The following is a 20590-nucleotide window of genomic DNA, read 5'->3' as shown; positions in this document are numbered from 1 at the left end:
TACCAGCTGAACATAAAGAGTTATTTACTGTATATGAACACTATAATAATTGGCATTGCCAATAAATATTTCCTCCCTTTCAATTTTCCCAGTACATTTCATTCTGTACTCTATTTAGACATTGGCTTAACCTGTCCTTAGCAGCCCTGAAAGATTCGAGGCCATGAAAGAATGAGCTCACACTCTCATGGGGCACCTAGAAGTTTCTAACTCAGAGGAATCCTTTGTGAAATTACACCATCAGCCTAGTGTTTTCCTCTGTTACTTCTACATTTCTGCTTTACCTCACCAACTTTTATGTTTAGAACTGAGATGGATACCAACAGATCATGAAGCTACTTTTGATGTATTGAGAGAGAGGTTTTCACTTAAGATGGCTTGGTGGTCATAAACAATATCTTCTAGGACTTTCATTGTAAGGATCTTTTCTACTTCATTGTTTTTATATATGTGTGTGACCCTAGCTTTGCCCTTTTAAGATTTTCCACACATTTTTATGTCCTTGTTTATCTCAATTCTACTTCTATTCCTAGTATACATTTATCAATTAGAATTAAAATTTAGTGCTGCTTTGAGTAACTTAAGCTACACTTCAGTTTAGCTGTTAGCAAGAACCTGGGAAAACTCAGCTACTGTTCATTTTACTTTCATGTTATAAAGACAGACAGCTTTCTAGTTAGAATAAGAAGATGGGGGGCGCCTGGATGGCTCAGTGGGTTAAAGCCTCTGCCTTCAGCACAGGTCATGATCCCAGGGTCCTGGGATCGAGCCCCACATCAGGCTCTCTGCTCAGCAGGGAGCCTACTTCCTCCTCTCTCTCTGCCTGCCTCTCTGCCTACTTGTGATCTCTCTGTGTCAAATAAATAAATAAAATATTTAAAAAAAAAAAAAAAGGCACCAGGGTGGCTCAGTTGGTTAAGGAACTGCCTTCGGCTCAGGTAATGATCCTGGACTCCCGGGATCAAGTCCCACATCAAGCCCTCTGCTCATCAGAGAACCAGCTTCTCCCTCTGCCCCTCTGCCTTTCATGCGTGCGCGCTCTCTCTCTCTCAAATAAATAAAATCTTTAAAAAAAGAAAGAAAAAGAAGATGGAGGAGAAGGACGAATGAGGAGCAGAAGGAGAAGGGGAGGAAGAGGAAGGAGCGGGGGAAAAGAAAGCCTATAAGTTATCTTAGAATAATTACTAAGACTTTAATAAAATATTGTCTTTTATATGAGTCAAACAGTAGTTACTATCAATATGAAATAATTTTTTCTTTTTTTTTTTTTATAGATTTTATTTATTTATTTGACAGAGAGAAATCACAAGTAGGCAGAGAGGCAGGCAGAGAGAGAGAGAGAGAGGAGGAAGCAGGCTCCCTGCAGAGCAGAGAGCCCGATGCGGGACTCGATCCCAGGACCCTGAGATCATGACCTGAGCCGAAGGCAGCGGCTTAACCACTGAGCCACCCAGGCACCCGAAATAATTTTTTCATATGAAATAATTTTTAATATAAAATTGACAATTTACAGTTGCTAATAATTGTAGTCTTCTAGCTGCAACTAGAGTTTTTATTTTTTATATTTTCAAGGAAGTAATTTTGAATTTAGCAACGTTAATTTTCACAGAATGTGTTCAAATGTATTTAAATATAAATGATTCTCTTAATCACACTCCCTCAAACATTTCATAGAGTGTATTAAGTTGTTACTTCACAATATCATTGATTCCCAAATTTCCTAGATATATCTTTTCTTTTAAGAATTTGGGCCATAAACCTGTGTTCCAAAAGATACTTTTCTATTATAAAATAATGCCAGGGAGGGGAATTAGATATATGAAATATATTTCTATATTTTTAACAGTTAAAAGTTTCATAGTCCCAGGTACAAAATGGAATTCTGTAGTAATGAGATAATAACATTTGTTTGTGACTTTCATTCCTGTTTTCACTCTAAACACACCTTTTTTGGGATAGCATAAGGACTGAATTTAAAGACTTTTAGGGATGCCTGAGTTGCACAGTCAGTTAAGCATCTGTCTTTGACTCAGGTCCTGATTCCAGGGTCCTGGGATCGAGTCCTGCATCGGGCTCCTTGCTCAGCAGTAACCTGCTTCTCCCTCTGCCTGCCATCCCCCCTCCTTGTGTGCTTTCTCTCTCTGTTTCTCTGATAAATACATAAATAAGTAAAATCTTTTAAAAACATAAAATAAATAAAAAATGAAGACTTTTTTAAGATAGCACAATTCAGTAATTTCTTGGGAATCCAAGGTTTACATCACAGTCCAGTTTATACTGGAGGCTGTTTCTACTTCCTTACCTTTCCTGGTCCTGAGATGCCATGGAAGGGGTGAAGACAGGGAGGGCCCTATGTATATGACCAGCAGGAGTTGGCAATGAGATAAGAGCCCCCATCTGCATCTCTGCTTCATAAGTCTATTGTTGGTGTAGATGATATGAGACATAACTTTATGTTGACTCCTAAGGGTGGCATGTTAGATGGGAGTAGTCACCCATCTGGACCCAGTGCAGCTTCCTGGTATGAATAATTTGTATAACTCATTATCCCATTTCTGGCTTTGTAAAGTGTGTCTTGGTCAAAACACAAGTTGTCTACATCTGGCCTGGGAGATTTCTTGGCAAGGCCAACTGCTTTTCCCCTTTACCCACTTTCTGAGTCTTCTACTTGGACACATGGGAAACTTATGGTTGCCCTCCAAACCTAATTGTGACTCTTCCCTAAAAACAGGAGATGGTGGGGTAAGGAAGTGAGTATCCAGCACTCTTCTCACTCTCACTCATTCCCTATTTCTTTGCCTTTCCTCTCAGTTCCTCCCTTTCCCCCTTTTTGGTGTACACGATGCAAACCACAATAGTGTATTTCATTCTGTTCTTAAAAAACTATCATCTGCTCGATTTAGTCTAGTGAAGGGCACTTTTATCAATATGGGGGATGGAGGTGGGCGGGAAGTAAAACCTGTTATTGCAAACATCCTCCACATTCTTCCCTTTACAGATCTCATCTCTTACACTTAAATTGTGGCTTTTTTTTTTTTTTAAGATGTTATTTATTTGACAGAGAGAGAGGCAGGCAGAGAGAGAGGTGGAAGCAGGCTCCCTGCTGAGCAGAGAGCCGGATGCTGGGCTCAATCCCAGGACCCTGAGATCATGACCTGAGCCGAAGGCAGAGGCTTAACCCACTGAGCCACCCAGGTGCCCCTAAATTGTGGCTTTTAAACATTATAACCAAAGGCATGTTTTCTTCCTTTCTTAGTATTTGATGTAGAAATCGTTGGGGTAAACTGCCACCGAACAATGTATCCCATATCGTTTGACAGTATCTTAGTATATACAAAGATATCAGCACGATCCTGTGGTTCAGATACTTAGCTGTGGAGTCTGTGACCCAGATCTCTCATTTTCCAGCTATGTAACCTTGGGGGAGTTGTCAACCTCTCTAAACCTCATTTTTTTTTTTAAAGATTTTATTTATTTATTTGACAGACAGAGATCACAAGTAGGCAGAGAGGCAGGTAGAAAGAGAGAGAGGAGGAAGCAGGCTATCCGCGGAGCAGACAGCCCGATGCGAGGCTCGATCCCAGGACCCTGGGATCATGACCTGAGCCGAAGGCAGAGGCTTTAACCCACTGAGCCACCCAGGAGCCCCTCTAAACCTCATTTTAACCATCTGTAAAATGGGAATAGTAATAGCACTTACTTCATGGTGTTTTTGGAACATGGAGTAATCAATTCCTGCTATTTTGTAAGTGACACATAGGTAGAGGGTTTAGAAGTTTTCTGTCTCAGAGAAGAGATCGTGAAGAAAGAAAGGATAGGGATATTCAGGAAAAATTATTCATTAGTTTCTCTAAATAAATTCTATCCTGATAGTTTTGGCAACCTGAGTCCTGCGGTCTGTGCTAACAATTCAGTGGTTGAGGTTCTTGAGAGTTCAAGAATCCCCTAAGCAACTAACAGAATATTGTTAATTTCCTTAGTTTTCAAATATTGATTAATGATTCCATCATTTTTGCAATGAAGATGTATTAAGCACTCCCGTGATGCTTCTTGCAGGCGAGTATAAAATACAGCATACCCTGTAAAGTGGACATGGACAGTCCATCATGAGTTTTCTCTCATCTAGAAAATAAAACAAGAATAGTAAATGAACATTCAGTGGGTAGAATTGACATACTCTTTCCCCTACTGTCCTAGAGTGAAAATTAATTTTCACAGTTATATGACAAATCTAATAAACTCTACTTTTTTTCTATTTCATTAGAATATCAATTCTACTCCTAGGTTAAGAAACTAAGCCTTCTAAACTAGATATTTCCCTTGGAAATTAAACCACTAAAGACAAAGAAGACTTTAAAAATGAACATTTTGGGGGAGAAAACCTTTTTTTTTTTTTTTTTTTTTTTTTTTAGTTTTATTGATTATTATTTTAAAGGCATGTCATCTAGCGAATTCCTCAGTTTCTCTTTGATCCGTGTCTACCTGATGAATTTGGGTATCCATAAAGATGAATATTAATGTTTGCTATGCTTTCCATGTTAGACATCTATTGGTTGATTTTGCTTCAAAGTAACTTAACTTCTTTGTAGTATTAAGTTACTCTAATTTCCTACCTCCCTGCCTTTTATTTTCCTCTGGAGAAAACCCTTCCAGGGCATGACCTAATGAATTCTGGTTCAAATTTCCAAATGAATTTGAACCAAAATGATTCTATAATTTGGTGGAGGGAACCTTCATTAAATACCCTAGCAAGGGAATTTTTACTGTTTCATACCAGACTAAAGTACTTTTCTTGACATTTTTAAATTGAACTTCCAACATTTATGAGAATATAAATTGCAACAGCACGTTGTAACTGTCATGAGTCCAGTAGAGCGTTAGGTCAAGGATTTTTACTTTCTCGGTAACCCCATTAAAAATAGCAGTGTTTCTAATTATTTTTCCTTTAAAAATTAGAAAAATATGTCCTAGTCTCCAGAGAGATGTTATCTTCAGTTATTCCTATTATTTATATGGTTGCATAGGATATGTCTTTATAGTTTTTATTCGCACTTGACCAAAGTGCAAATTCAATTTTATAGGCTAGTGTACCTCCTCTTTTAAAGCCTGAATGTGATTTTCTAATTGAGGGAGTTAATTTTTGTTTCTCCTCTTTATTCCTGACCTCTCTGTCATCTTCTCACCTCAAAACTTCTTCCTTCCCCCCACTCCTGCCTGCCCTGTTTTGGTATTCATTTATTTTGTATTCAGGCATAATTAACATACAGTGTTATGTTAGTTTCTGGTGTACAATATAGCAATTAAATATAATGATTAATCATTTCTGTACATTAGTGCTTTTCAAAGTAAGTGTACTCTTAATCCCCTGTATCTATTTCACCTTTCCCCTACCCAGCTCCCCTCTGGCAAGCACCAGTTTGCTCTCTAAAGGTATTTAAGTGTATGGGGGTGTGGTTGTCTCTGTTTCTTTGTTCTTTTGTTTCTTAAATTCCACAGGTGGGTTCAATCATATGGTATTTATCTTTCTCTCCCTGACTTAGTATTTTACCCTCTAGATCCATCCATGTTGTTGCCAATGGCAAGATCTCATCCTTTTTTATGGCTGAGTAACATTCCATTGAATTCTGTCAGAAGCTTCTTAACATCACAGGTTCAAAAGAAACTACTCCATTTCAACTTCAGACTCTAAGCCATTTACTATTATTGTTCACATTATAGGTGTGCTGTATGCATCTTTGGAAGTTGAATTTGACTTATTTTATAGCATTTCCATACTCTGCAAATAGAGTCACCAGTTACAATACAACTGCAAGAACTTCCAGCCTTTATTACCTGCCATCTATGAGGGTTTTATGAAGCAGCATTGTATGATTGAAAAACATACTGTGTTTATGATGGTTAACTGGCCAGGCTTCCTCAGGACCCTGAGATTTTATTTCTCCTGCTAACCAGTTGGCTAAACCTAGGAGTATCCCTTGAATTGCAAAAGCAGACAATGCATAAACTTATTAAAATTCAGTGTGTATCTTATTTGTGTAAGTCAACAGCTTCACTCAGGGTATTTGGTGTTAGTCAAGAGAAACTGGCTATTTCAAGGATGACAGAATTCACTAAAGGCCAGAGAATATAGCTTGAATCAGCAGGAAAAAAAGATAGCCCTGGAAGGGGGAAGAGACAAGACATGTGATAGCAACTGTTTTACAGAAAGAGTCTGATCAGGATATAGCCTATTATTTCCACCATTGTCAGTAAAGGTAGCCATCTTTCTGTCTCTCATTCGGAAATGTAAGTCTCAAGCAGGAATATACAATGAGCTGAGGCTGTGTCATGGGTGCACGCTGGTGCAGACAGCAAGGAGAAGAAGAATCTCGCCTTTTTTTTTTTTCCCTGTAGGTTGCACACAATGGAAGGTTCACCACCTAAATTGGAAAACAAATTGACTTGTAGATAGAGAATTTTTTGACATTTTATTTTTAAAAATCAAGATTTCTCTGGGATATCCAGTTGAAGCTAGAGAATCCCAACCCGAAAACATTATCTGGGTTAGCTTGGATAATAAAAATAACATTTCTAATTCTCAATACGTAAATTTAAACTAATAACAACTACTAAAAGGATTATGTTGAGATACTATTTGTAATGCCTTAAAGACAATAAATATATTGCATGCATTCAATTTAATGTATTTTATCTGCTTTAGGCAACTTACGGTTTGATTGGTATGATGGTAATATTTTTAAAAGTTAATATTATCTTGCTGCATAATGATTCTGGTTCACTTCTCTGAAATTTTAAAATAAATGATATAGTTTGATTTTTTTTTTTTTTTCATCTTTAACAGACAGGCCAGCCTCAATGAAGCAGCCGAGAAATATTATGATCTGGCAGCCAGACTGAGACCTAATGTAAGTACCTTCCTAATGAGAAATATTACTCAAAGGGATAGAGTCACAGCATGTGATAGCTTTAGACATAGAAGCCTCATGATATTGGGCTGCTTCTCTCTGATCGCTTCTTCTGAATACTCACTAAATGGCTAATTCAACAATCCGCTCTCCCAGTCTCAAGCTTCTTTTCTTTTTGCAGAGATACAAATTGCTGTTTTCTATCCTGTGTAAAGCACCATACTGTATGGTTTTATCACTTGAATACAGGTTTTAGCATTATCAAATGCTTGGCATTTGGTTGCTTTTAAAATCAGTTCCCTGAAAGTGTTTTTTGCTATGGTGTTAAATACCTAAGGATTTCCTAACATCATAAGCTTTTTTTGATCTTTACATACACTCAGACCTTGAGCTGTGCCTCTGCCTCTTTGCACAGTCCTCATTTCTAATAACTGTGCTTTTCAACTTTATCAAGTATGTTTTTATTAGAATTTTTCCCTGGGTAGTCACACTTCCATAAAGTGGGATGGATATAAATTAGATCATTACTATTGAAATGGAGGAATCATTTATGAGAAAATAAGAACCAGTTTTATATCTATTTTCTAAGCATTTTTTTATTCACTGCACACCACTGACCTCCAGCGTGTTGCTTTCATTCTCATGCACACGGCCTGGCATTGCCCTCCAATGCTAAAGCCTTCTCCCCTTCCTCTCTAGGTCTTGACTGTCTGTCGAGAAATGTAATTTTGAAACAGTAATGAAAGTGCATATGTGATAAGACTAGAGATAGTGGGATAAGTCTCATTTCTATACAGTAACTCTTCCATTGGGCAAACATCTATAGAGTGCCTGCTTTGCCATAGGATACAGAGATTTCATTCCCTAGAAGACCACATAATGGAGCGGAGAACACTGAAGATACTCAACTGATTCAAATACAGTGTGGCAATTGCTACACAGAGGTATATACAGTCCTGTAAGAGCACGAAAGAGGAGAATTAATGCTCCCTGAATGCAACGCATAGGGGGAGTTGTTTTTTTTGTTTGTTTTTTTGTTTTTTAAGCAGATACAACCACATGTAACCTTAGCCCAGAATGTCGATGTCCCCAGTTACATTAATTATGTGGTACTTCAAGAATTGGTGAGCTGTTGGCAACAGAAGAAAATAACTTAATAGTTATAATGGTAAGAACAATAACAGCTAAAATTTATTGAACACACTGATTATGCGTCAGACACTGTGCTAAGTACTTCATAGGAATTCATTTCTCATTCATTTCTCACAACAACCCACAGATATGTCTGTGGTCCCCATTCTGCCCAAGCCCAGAGAAACTAATATCTCACTCAGTATCGCAGTTGATAAGTGGGATCACATTGTAACCCAGGCCACTCAGTGCGTAACAGAGAGCTTGATGGAGAAATGCAGCATATTGAAGGCAATGTAAGCCAGAAGATTAGGAAATGAAAATAGTAACGGTCCTCTCATTTATGTATTCAGTAAATATTTACTGAGTACCTGTTAAATGCCAAGGACCATTCCAGGCACTGGATACTCAGAAGTGCACAAAATTGGCCAGAGTCCCTGCCTCTTAGGAACTGACAGTCTGGTCTGAGAAGGTGAAGTAGAAAAATAAGTAAAACATATATGGTGTCAGACAGTGATAAGTGCTTGTGGATAAACAGATCAGGAAAAGGGAAGTAGGAGGCTCAGGGGGAGACATAGGAGACATTAGGAGGTGTAGCTTTGTAAATGCCTGAGGTGACCATCTTTGTATAGTGTTTATAGTGGTTGAATATGAGATCTTTAATTTTTTTGAAAGATTTATTTTAGAGAGAAAGCGCGCATGTGCACACATGTGCAGGTGGGGAGAGGGCAGAAGGAGAGGGACAGGAAGACAGAGAAGCAGACGCCAAGCTGAGCATGAAGCCCAATTTGGGGCTTGATCTCAAGACCCTGAGATCATGACCTGAGCTGAAACCAAGAGTTGGACACTAAAAGGAATGAGCTACCCAAGTGCCCTGAGATCTTCATTATATAGCTTCATTCGCTGAAGGCAAGAATCAGAGTTTTTTTTTTTTTTCTTTCTTTTTTTTTTCCCTTCACACTGATTAATATAATGCCTATAACACACATAATAAGTACAATGTTAAGTTCAACTGTTACTCATTGAGTATCAGTCACTTAAGTGTCAGGGTTTTTTTTGTTAAGTAGTTGATCAAATGGTCTTCTTCAGCACATTATAATGGATTAGTGAGAAAAGAACTAGCTGAGCAATCTGACTTGACCTAAAAAAAAAAAAAAAATGAAAAAGACACTGAGATATCCTAGATTTAAACCAGACTCATGAGATTGTTTATTTTAAATGGCTGGCCAAATCATAAAATCAATATTTAATCTCCCAATTTAATGCCACTTTTTCTGAAACCCCCCAAATTTCTTCATAAACATTCTGCAGCCTGTTTTTGAAAAATACGTTTATTCAAATGCTACTTCCTTTATCTAGTAACAATAAATTAAGTATTTTATGGATTGGATAGAATAGGAAGATCAAACTTAACAGTAAGTAAATGCTGTTACAATTATGGGTCAAGAAATGGGGTCTTTCCCTAATCTGTTTTATGAATTGGGTTTTGGTTCTCTGTATGTAATCTAGATAAGTAGGCTGCCACCATGGCAAGACTCATAAAGACATTGGCAATAATAGAAGGTTGTGTTCTGAACCAAGGAGACCTCTTTAAACAGTAGTCCATGTAACAATTTATTAGAAGTTAGCATCCAGTCCAAATTAAAGCATCCATCTAACATTTGTCTTGATCATAACTGTTCTTCCTTTTGTCTTAAGAACATCCTATGTTAGGGGCGCCTGGGTGGATCAGTGGGTTAAGCCACTGCCTTCGGCTCAGGTCATGATCTCAGAGTCCTGGGATCGAGTCCCACATCGGGCTCTCTGCTCAGCAGAGAGCCTGCTTCCCTCTCTCTCTCTCTCTGGCTGCCTCTCCGTCTACTTGTGATTTCTCTCTGTCAAATTAATAATAAAAATCTTTAAAAAAAAAAAAAAAGAACATCCTATGTTATTTCTGTGCTTTCATAGAATAAATTTCAGTTCCCTGCTTGCAAAAGAATTTAGTAAACAGACTTCCTTTCTCCTTCTTTATTTCAGTAATTACACTGTTTTTTCTACTTTTCTTGTTTATACAGTAGTCTAATCTTATTTTTCAAAAGGCATGTTCTTCTGTTTTTTGAATGTCCAACTATGACAATCAGGAGCTCTGTGTGGGAGACCCTGTGGGTGTTATAGCAATGTTCATGTCAGATCATGACTCTGCAAAGTAAATTTTGTGGCTATAACCCTGTGCACTACCACTTAATTATCATCATATTGAAAACATTGTTATCCGTGGAATATATTACTCTCTTAATAAAATACCCATTCTGTTTCTTTAGTACATCCATAATTAATTTCTTCATTTCTTTCTATTCTACAAAAGCCATATTTTTTCATACAGTTTGCTTTAAAGTTGCTAATGGACTTCTTGGAACATTTTAAATACAAAGAATTCCAGTGATCAAATGCTAAAGTAATCAAAGTCTAAATTAGCAAGCGCATGTAATTTTCACCGTTAGATTATGATATTGTCTCTTCATCAGAGATATTTAATACATTGTCATTTACTCAAGCATACAGTTAGAGAAATATATTTATTACTAAAATGGCACCATTACATTTTTTAATCCTATTTGGTTGATTTTTTTGGTGAGTAGGAGGGAATAATCTAACATTAAACCTCGTACTACACTAAAACATTTTTTTTTTAAAGATTTTATTTATTTATTTGACAGAGAGAAATCACAAGTAGATGGAGAGGCAGGCAGAGAGAGAGGGAAGCAGGCTCCCTGCTGAGCAGACAGCCCGATGCGGGGCTCGATCCCAGGACCCCGAGATCATGACCTGAGCCGAAGGCAGCGGCTTAACCCACTGAGCCACCCAGGCGCCCTACACTAAAACATTTTTATAATGGAAAGACTCTTAACCAAAATTGCTATTTTTAAGTTTTTCACTTTTACCTTTTCATTTGTATAAATAAAACTGATTTCTCTCTGGAGGTTACTTTAAAAAGATAACTCTGTCTTCTCTCTCACTTATGCACATCAAAAAATGCTGACTCCTGAGGACTAGAGGGAACATTTAAATGAAACAGTTTTTTTCCTCCTTTGGGAATTAAGCCAAATTCTGCATTAACTTATGGATTTTTAATTTTTTTTCTAATGTGAAGAACGGGAAATTTGCATAATACAAAGTCACCCAAGACTTGTGTTTGGCTTTTAGTGAACTCTAGAAGTTAGAGAAGGGTAATTACTAATGATCAGGTCTATATATCTTATATTTTTCTAGATGTTATTATTTTTAGTCTGATTTCATTTCATTTTGTTTTTTTTTTATCAAATTCCAGCATTGTGTAAGACTCTATACTAAGTGCAGTGGCTTCAAAGTAGATTTCAAAGTTATGAAAAATTACCCTTGATCTTGAGAAATTGTATTATCTAATATGGGGAGGCAGTGGAGGAGAGAAGGCATGGATCCAAATCCTCACACTTTAGGGCAGTAAATAATGCTATATAATAAGTACTTTGTGAGTGATACAAGGTAGTGCTAGAAAAGTGTACAGGAGAGAGAAATTACTTTCAGTTGGATTGATCCTAGAAGGCTTTGAGTCAGAGTAGGAAAGTTAGATAGTCATGAAATGATAGACTGTTTGTAGGCAAAGATTTTAGCTGGAGGAGGAGAAAAAATAGAATTCTGGCAGGTTGAGACCTATGCATGAATAAGGGCATGGAGCTGAGAAAACATGAACTAGGCATGAGAAATAGTAAGCGGACACATATAGCTTATATTGTCCGGGGTTAGGGGCAGAGAGGACTACTGGGGGAAAATAGAACAAGAAATGAAGATAAAACCAGAAGAAAGGCATTGGATGCCATGTCAAGAATTAGGAGTTTGTATTCCAGAATTATGTTGAACAGCATGACATAATGAAAGTGATCATTTTGAATGGCCATTCATATTTTGAAATGAAGAATGTGGGTTGCATTTGGGAAAGTAGAGTTGGAAGAAGGTGCCACCTTGGGAAAACCAAATAAAAGTTATTATAATATTTTTAAGCAGAAGTCATAATCTAAAAGAAGTACAGAAACAAATTGCAATGAAAAAGAATATGCAATGAAAAAGATTATTTGATGGGGTACAAATAGGAAAACTAGTTGGCCCAATGAAATGTTCTAAAATTCTGAGTATAGGGTGGCTCAGTGGGTTAAAGCTTCTACCTTCAGCTCAAATCATGATCCCAGAGTCCTGGGATGGAGCCCAGCATCGGGCTCTCTGCTCAGCAGGGAGCCTGCTTCCCCTCCTTCTCTCTCTGCCTGTCTCTCTGCCTGCTTGTGATCTCTGTCTGTCAAATAAATACAAATCTTTGAAAAAATAAAATAAAATTCAAGGAAAAAAAATGTTAAGTTTGGACCAAGCAGATTCTGAGTGAGAGATAGGATATTATAATTGTCCATGGGATATTCCTATCAAGTAGGCAGTTGAGGGAGGCCAGAGCTAAGAATAGAGATGTGGGAGTTATTTGCAAAAAGGAGACACTGCCAAAGGAGTGGTTAAGATGACCAGGGAGAGATGTACAGAAGTAGAGAAGGGAGATGATTTCAAACCCCTGGAAATCTCTGCATTTGGAATGTAGGATATGAGACAATGATAGAACATAGAAATCAGTGTTAATGAGCAAGTCTCACTGCTGCTAAAGGCAAAGGAAAACAAAGACTGAGAATTTTTGCTGACTTCAGAGAATAAGATGCCCTTGACTACCTATACTGAGTACAACTTTGTGCAGGTGACGTGGGCGGAGTTGGTAATGGGTTCGGGAAATGGAGAACTGGGAACAGAGAGTGTCAAATGATTCTGTAAGTTTGAAGATAAATGAAAGAGACAGGGTAATAAGAAAGAAGCATTAAGTGTATATTTATCAAATATTAGAGGTAGGTGGTAAGAGATGTGAATGTTTCTAAATATGAGATGAAGAATGTGTCCAAGTAGAGGAGAGAGCAGAAACATACCAAAGATCTTCAAAGATCATTTTCTCCTTAGGGACTGAAGAACAGAAAGTAGACTGAAGATATAAAGGGTGGAAAATTAGAAATAGAGGGGCATAAGCTGAGGTAGTAAATTACTTCTATCACAGTTACTTATCTGCTAATGCTGTGGGAAGAGGAGAGAATTTGAGGTCAAAGACCTGTGAACAGCTGTTGTGCTGAGGTGCATGGCAGATCATAATTGACATAGGTCTGGCATATCTATATGAGATAAATACCAATAGAAGTACAGTTTTGTAAGATATATCATTAAGCCATTTGTCATTTTGTGATAATTTTTTTACTTACTTATTTTTTTTTTTTTTTTAAGTAGGCTCCTCTCCCAGTGTGGAGCCCAACACAGAATTTAAATAAAATGAGAAAAAGTGCACCTGAGCTGAGGGGAGGGTATGTGCTATGGTGAGTGCTGTGAATTGTGTAAGACTGAAGACTCACAGACCTGTACCCATGAAGCAACAAATAATACATTATGTGTTAATTTAAAAAAATAAGAGAGAGAGAGAGAGAGAGTCGGATGCCCAACCGGCTGAGCCACCCAGGTGCCCCCTTTTGTGATAATTTTAAATGAAGTTCTGAAATCACCAACAGATGAGTTCTCGTTTTGAGCCAACTTCTCTGACTTTTGTGTCAGATGTTACAGTCAGAGATTTAGATCTCTAAGATGTATAGTATTTCATAAATGTTCTATCATGTGCCGTTATTACATATGAAATAAAGGGAAATCTGTTCCAAGGATCAGATTATCCAATAGGAAATTACATATGTACATTATACCTTTCCTAGGCACTTAGAGCATAAATTATTTTAAAGTGTTATTATAAAATTAAAGCCAGTGTTATCCATTTGGGCTCTTCAGCAATGATTTTAAGTCAATGATAAAATGAGAAATATGGGATTCAAAGAAATGAGCTTCTATGTAAGAGTTGCAGCTGTGTTATGAGATAATCAACATTTTTATAATGTATGAATTTCAGTGTGGACTACCCTTTTTATGAAAAATGTGGTGGGGTGGGAGGGAGGGTGAGAGTTGATGGCTGCTCATTGGAAATAACCACTAAGGCTGGGATTGGCTGGTGGGGGGGCCGCAGTTAAGAATTAATCATTTGGGCAGTTATTGATGGATGGGATAGAAAGTATTTTGAAAATAGCTATTTACTGATGGGAAAGATATTCTTCCACCCTAACTAGAACAAGAGACCATGAAATTAAGTTAAACAGGACAGATTCAAATTTGACCATGTAAGAGATTTTTGGTGGGGAAATTACTGAGATTGTCCTTTCGTTGGGGGAAAAAAAAAAGGAACATTTAATAATACTTTGTCTGGGAAGCAGTTAAACCACATTTCTGCTTGTAAATGGAGGAAGAACCATATGGCCTGTTCCAGAAGTTTCCACAACCCTCTGTGATGTGGGAAAATTATATATCATGTGTCTTTTGACTTTAAGACATTAATAATATGTGGATCCCAGAATCACCATACTGACTTCATGAGTAAAATGTGCTTTCACATTGCACATATAATTCCCACTCTCACTAGTGATTTCAGTTTCAAATACATCTCTACATTTTACAGTGAGAAAATGGAATGAGGGATGTTGACAAACCCAAAATAAACTGGTTTCAATCAAGAGAGAAATTGCCATTAGTTTTCCCCCTCGTTTTACCTGGTTTTATTAAATGGGCCCAGAGATATCATCGAAATGAGACTTGTTTATTCACAGGTATGTAATTAAGTCAACAAACACTCATTCTACTTCAGTTCATAAACAACCTTCATCACATCGATATGTATATTTATGCACACATCAGGAGAAATAAGATATCTAATTCTTGTCTAATTTCACCAACATAGATGCTCGCTTCCCTGATAGCTTCATTTACGCCAAGATCAGTTTTTGTCCTGTCCCACCTGGGTCTGTCTTCAAGCTCCTTTCCACTGTCGATCTTCTTCCCCATTTAGATGGTGTAGTTCTTTCCTCTAACAAGTTACAAAGTCTAGTTTGGGGTACATTTACCTCTCTCTGCTTACATGGTACTGTGTTTTGTATTGTACTTCCATTTTGAAAATGTAAGGTAAACCAGAAAAAAAAAATGTATGTCTGAAGTGGTTGTTTTTTTTTTTTTCTGTTTTTTATCTTGTACAAGTCTCCATGCTTGGAAGATAAAGATGATTATTAGAATGCACTTGTTTACTGACTGTTGGTGTGGGATAGGTTTCGCCTAGCCTGGGATCATATAGTTGGCCTAAACTAAGCTGTATTTACAATTTTTCCATACTTGGGGCATTGTTATTCATCACAGTCCACATGCAATCATCCTTAAACATGAGTTTTTGAATGTGTATATGCACTCTGTGTGTGTTTCAGAATCACAACCAGAAAAGGATGGGTTGGGGAGGAGGTGTGAGGCACAGGCAGGAACATAAGGGGCTCTTGGCTATAAAGAAAATCAGCTTGAGTACTTTAGGTTGGGGAACATCAAAACCTCTGGGAAATTCACTTAATTATGTTCTCTGATTCCAAGCATGTTTATTTTTACTCACATTTCTTTGTGGGGGTATCCTTTGCATGGATTTATAACTATAATTGTTTGAATTGTGGGACCACACACTAAAATTGTATTTAGTTCCTTCTCCAGAGTAACTGGATTCCTGGCATTTTCTGGGAAAACTCAGCTAATCTAACCACAGTGGTCCACAATGCTACCTGGGAGTATCAAGTGGGGGGGCTGGGAGGTGCCACCATCAGAAGGATGTGCCCTCCCCCCACCCCAGTCATCACATTCTTCATAATCCCCTTCGGTTATTTCGACAGCTGGTTTCCTCCATTTCTATTATCCTTATAGGCATCTATGTTTCTGATCTTGGCTGATCTCACGGGGCTATGTTTTTCTAAATATATACTGAAACATTAACCAAAAGCTATGTTTGTGTATGAATCTTTATTCCCTCTTTCTTCTAATTTTCCCGTAACATCTCACCACCTTTTTTGGTTTCCTTGTTTTTTCCTCTACCCCTAACTGCTTGATATCTATCAGAACTCTTACATATTTATATCTGCAGATTGTATTATTATATTTGATCATAAAGACAAGTAAAAGTTGGGCAGATCCTGAAAAATTAGTAAATTGGTAGATTATTTTCTTATGAAAGCCCTATGTCCTTGTTAAAGAAAAATGATTATTGATACTCTTTTTAAAAAGTAAGCAAAACTTTATTTAGGATGATTAGTCACAATGGGGGGAGAGATGGGGTGTCACCTCAAATACAGTAAAAACACTGGGGATTTATAACCAACAAGCGTGAGGGATGAAGAACTTGTTCAGAGAGCAGGGGTGGAGAGATTCTCACTAAGTGAACTTAGCAGGATTTTTGCTATGGCCTCAGAGAAGACCCAAGGACCAGGCCTACTCAAAAAGAGGGCTCAGAGGAGCCTGTGTCTCTCTTTGGTCAAGGAGAGATGTTTTTATCCTGAATGACATTATTCTCCCAGAGCGAGCTATTATAAATGCTAAATTTCCTATCACTGGATAATATCAGAATCAAGAGTTTTTCTTTATCACTTGAGAAGAATTTATTTAAATATGTGTAACATAATCTTTGCTAACAAGCAGTAGAATATATGGCTGAACAGAGTGACATTTTTAAGAGGGGGGAAAATGTGTGTGCTACACAATTTTTCAGTCTTTGTCTTGTAATCATCTGTTATTTCCTTGAATATCAAGTAGCAACAAGTGGCTACTGTGATACTCAGGAGTTTTAGAAATGACCCTGAACTACATTATGGTTACATCAAAAATTAAAACTGTAGAGAACTCAGTTTCTTAAGAATAGGAGATTTATATTTGACCAACTCTCTCATCATTCCTGTTTGGTTTTCATCTCCTTTTTTCTGTTTGTTTGTTTTCACTTTCTTAAATGGTTTCCACTGAAATAAAGCTCAGAAATGCAGCTTTATAATGTGTGCAAATTTTTTTTTTTTTTTGAAGAATAAATGGGAAGTTAGAGCAAATGTGGTGTCAGGAGAGCTCTGTGATAAGAGAGTTGGATTTAGTTACAAGATGATTAAATTGGTTTCACCTGAAAAGTAGTTTAGGAATTTAGAAATGCTGAATTTTAAAGATAAGCAATTTTGAAAAAAATATTTATTAAAATGATTTGCCAAATAATATATAGGAGATACTTCTAACAATTCATGACTAAAAAAAAAAAAAAAATTAAGTGCTTAAATTACATGAAGAAATAATAAACCGTGTTTTTGAAAGTGTGATATGACAGATTTCAACAAGTTCAAGAATGGATGTTAAACATTATCACTATCTCTATCCACTTTTTTTTTCCTTATTGCTCATTCTAAGGTACTCTATCCTTATCTACTTAACTATTTGATCAAAGAAGAGACAGCTGAATCTTCCTCATGGAATCTATTCTTATACCAACTTATTTCTTGATTCCACTTGTAATTTTCATTGGTTGTATATATAAGAATACTGATAAAACCCACTAAAACAAACACCTTAAAATCCTCAACATATATTACAGTTTCCTGTGTGACAAATTCTTTCTCTTACATATATAGTACATTTTCCATTATAGTACCAGAAACCAATAATTGTTTTCTCTTTTTTCTTAACAAGTTTCAACTGTCTTTTCCCAAAGGGTTATACTATATGCTAAATTTTTGTAATCAAAAGGGGTTTTTTTTTTTAAGATTTTTTTTTTAAATGTATTCATTTAGAGAAAGAGAGACAGCCTCAGTGGGGGAAGGAGTAGACAGACAATCTCAAGCAGACCCTGTGCTGAGCACAGAACCCAACACAGGGCTTGATCTCAGGACCCTGAGATCATGACCTGAGCTGAAACCAAGAGTCAACTGCTTAACTAACTGCACTACCGAGGAGCCCCTAATCATGGGTTTCTTCTTATTTCATTGGCTCTACTTTCGCTTGTAACCACAGCTGTGCTATCAAACTATCAGCAAATCAGACCTGCAATAATAAGTAAATTCATAGTATGGGTTGATATATCTCCATCATGATTAGTTGCTTTATTAAAATGATACCAGACATGACAAAAAACTATTTGGAAAAATATCAGTATGAAACCAATAAAAGACCAAAAGATTTTAAAGATGTGTTTCTGTAGGTCACTCTACTTAAATTCAAAATACATGGACATCTATTTTATTTTTTCAATGGACAAAGAGATTCCTATTAAGAATTTATAACTTCTCACTTAAATTTAGTTGTCTCTACTTTAATATCTCATTTTTTTTTTGATACAGCATCATTAGACTTGTATTGAGAGCAATAGATTCCTCAGGTCTTTGGGATGGAATTATTTTGCTACTCAAGAATTATTTACTTTAATTAGTCTTAGAAATCTTTATTGGAGACACGTGCATATGCTGAGTTTTTTATTCATCAAATAATATGACATTATCATTTTATTTTATAATATGCTGATTGACACAGTAACTCCCAAACGTTTGCTACTTGTAGGGAAATTTTATGGAGATCAGATGATGGATAATACCCTAAGCACTGTATGATTTTATCAGTGCTTTAAACCCATTATTTAAGGGCACCTGGGTGGCTCGTTGGTTAAGTGTCTGCCTTTGGCTGAGGTCATGATCCTGGAGTCCTGGAATTGCATTCTACGTGGAGTTCCCTGCTCAGTAGAGAGCCTACTTCTTCCTTTCCCACTTGTGTTGTCTTTCTCTCTCTCTCTCTCTCTCAACCTCTCTTTCTCCCTCTGGCAAATAAATAAAATCTTTAAACCCATTATTAACATTTGAATATGTATAAACTGGGTCTCCATGTTTGGATGGTAGGTACATTTTTCACATATACCTAAAAATGTAAAAAGAAAAAAAAAAGGGCATTCTCCTAAATGGGAATAATAATATTGAGAGGTTTAAAAGTTGATAACTACTCTAGGTCTGTATTTCTAGGTATAAGTCTATTGATTATTTGAAAATTGTGTCTAACTTGGGCTCTAGAAAATTGTCATTTTTTTCTTCAATGAGATAATGTCAGCCTAATAACATCTATACTAGTTTGACATTCAAAGTTAAGTTCTACCACATTTTTTAAATTAACATACAATGTACTATTTGCCCTAGGGGTACAGGTCTGTGAATCATCAGGCTTACACACTTCACAGCACTCACCATAGCACACACCCTCCCCCATGTCCTTAACCCAACCACCCTCTCCATATCCCCATGCCCCTGGCAACACTCAGTTTCTTTTGTGAGATTAAGAGTCTCTTATGGGGGAGGTGCCTGGGTGGCTCCATGAGTTAAACCCCTGCCTTTAGCTCAGGTCATGATCTCAGGGTCCTAGGATCAAGCCCCACATTGGGCTCTCTACTCATGGGGAGCCTGCTACCTCTCTCTCTCTCTCTCTCTCTGCCTGCCCCTCTGTCTACTTGTGATCCCTCTCTGTCAAATTTTTAAAAAAAAATCTTTAAAAAAATTAAAGAGAGTCTCTTATGATGTGTCTCCCTCCTGATCCCATCTTGTTTCATTTTTTCCTTCCCTACCCTCCAAACCCCCATTTTGCCTCTCAAATTCCTCATATCAGGGAAATCATATGATAATTATTTTTCTCTGGTTGACTTATTTTGCTCAGCAAATACCCTCTAGTTCCAACCATGTTGTTGCAAATGGCAAGATTTCATTTCTTTTGATGGCTGCATAGTATTCCATTGTGTATATGTACTACATTATCTCTATCCATTCATCTGTTGCTGGACATCTAGGTTCTTTCCATAGTTTGGCTATTGTAGACATTGCTGCTATAAACATTCGGGTGCACGTGCCCCTTCAAATCACTGCATTTGTATCTTTAGGGTAAATACCCGGTAGTGCGATTGCTGGGTCATAGTGTAGCTCTATTTTCAACTTTGTGAAGAACCTTCATGCTGTTTCCAGAGTAACCACGCCAGCTTGCATTCTCACCAACAGCATAGTAGGGTTCCCCTTTCTCCACATCCTCTCCAGCATCTGTCATTTCCTGACTTATTAATTTTAGCCATTCTAACTGGTGTGAGGTGGTATCTCATTGTGGATGTGATTTGTATTTTCCTGATGCCAAGTGATGTGGAGTACTTTTTCATTTGTCTGTTGGCCATCTGGCTGTTTTCTTTGCAGAAATATCTGTTCATGTCCTCTGCCCATTTCTTGATTGGATTCTTTGTTCTTTGGGTGTTGAGTTTGACAAGTTCTTTATAGATTTTGGATACTAGCCTTTATCTGATATGTCATTTGCAAATATCTTCTTGCATTCTGTCAGTTGTCTTTTGGTTTTGTTGACTCTTTCCTTTGCTGTGCAAAAGCTTTTGATCTTGATGAAGTCCCAATAGTTCATTTTTGCCCTTGCTTCCCTTGCCTTTGGCAATGTTTCTAGGAAGAAGTTGCTGCAGCTGAGGTTGAAGAGGTTGCTTCCTGTGTTCTCTTCAAGAATTTTGATGGATTCCTCTCTTACATTGAGTCTGTCTTCATGTGTGGTGTAAGGAAATGGTCCAGTTTAATTTTTCTGCATGTGAC

At 37.1% G+C, this 20590-nt stretch overlaps 1 protein-coding gene across 2 annotated transcripts in view; it reads left to right on the top strand.

The window, feature by feature from the left end:
- TMTC2 (transmembrane O-mannosyltransferase targeting cadherins 2) overlaps nt 1-20590 on the top strand; it is a 435623-nt gene that overhangs the window by 368761 nt on the left and 46272 nt on the right. For both annotated transcript variants that reach the window (XM_059402387.1, XM_059402386.1), the window contains one exon: nt 6842-6905. In XM_059402387.1, coding sequence (XP_059258370.1) covers nt 6842-6905 — 64 coding nt within the window. The remainder of the gene's footprint in view (nt 1-6841; nt 6906-20590) is intronic.

Source organism: Mustela nigripes, chromosome 6, assembly GCF_022355385.1.
Source record: "Mustela nigripes isolate SB6536 chromosome 6, MUSNIG.SB6536, whole genome shotgun sequence".
Classification (NCBI taxonomy): Eukaryota; Metazoa; Chordata; class Mammalia; order Carnivora; family Mustelidae; genus Mustela; species Mustela nigripes.
The sequence above is the reverse complement of the archived record's forward strand: the minus strand, read 5'-3'. Positions and strand labels throughout refer to the sequence as shown.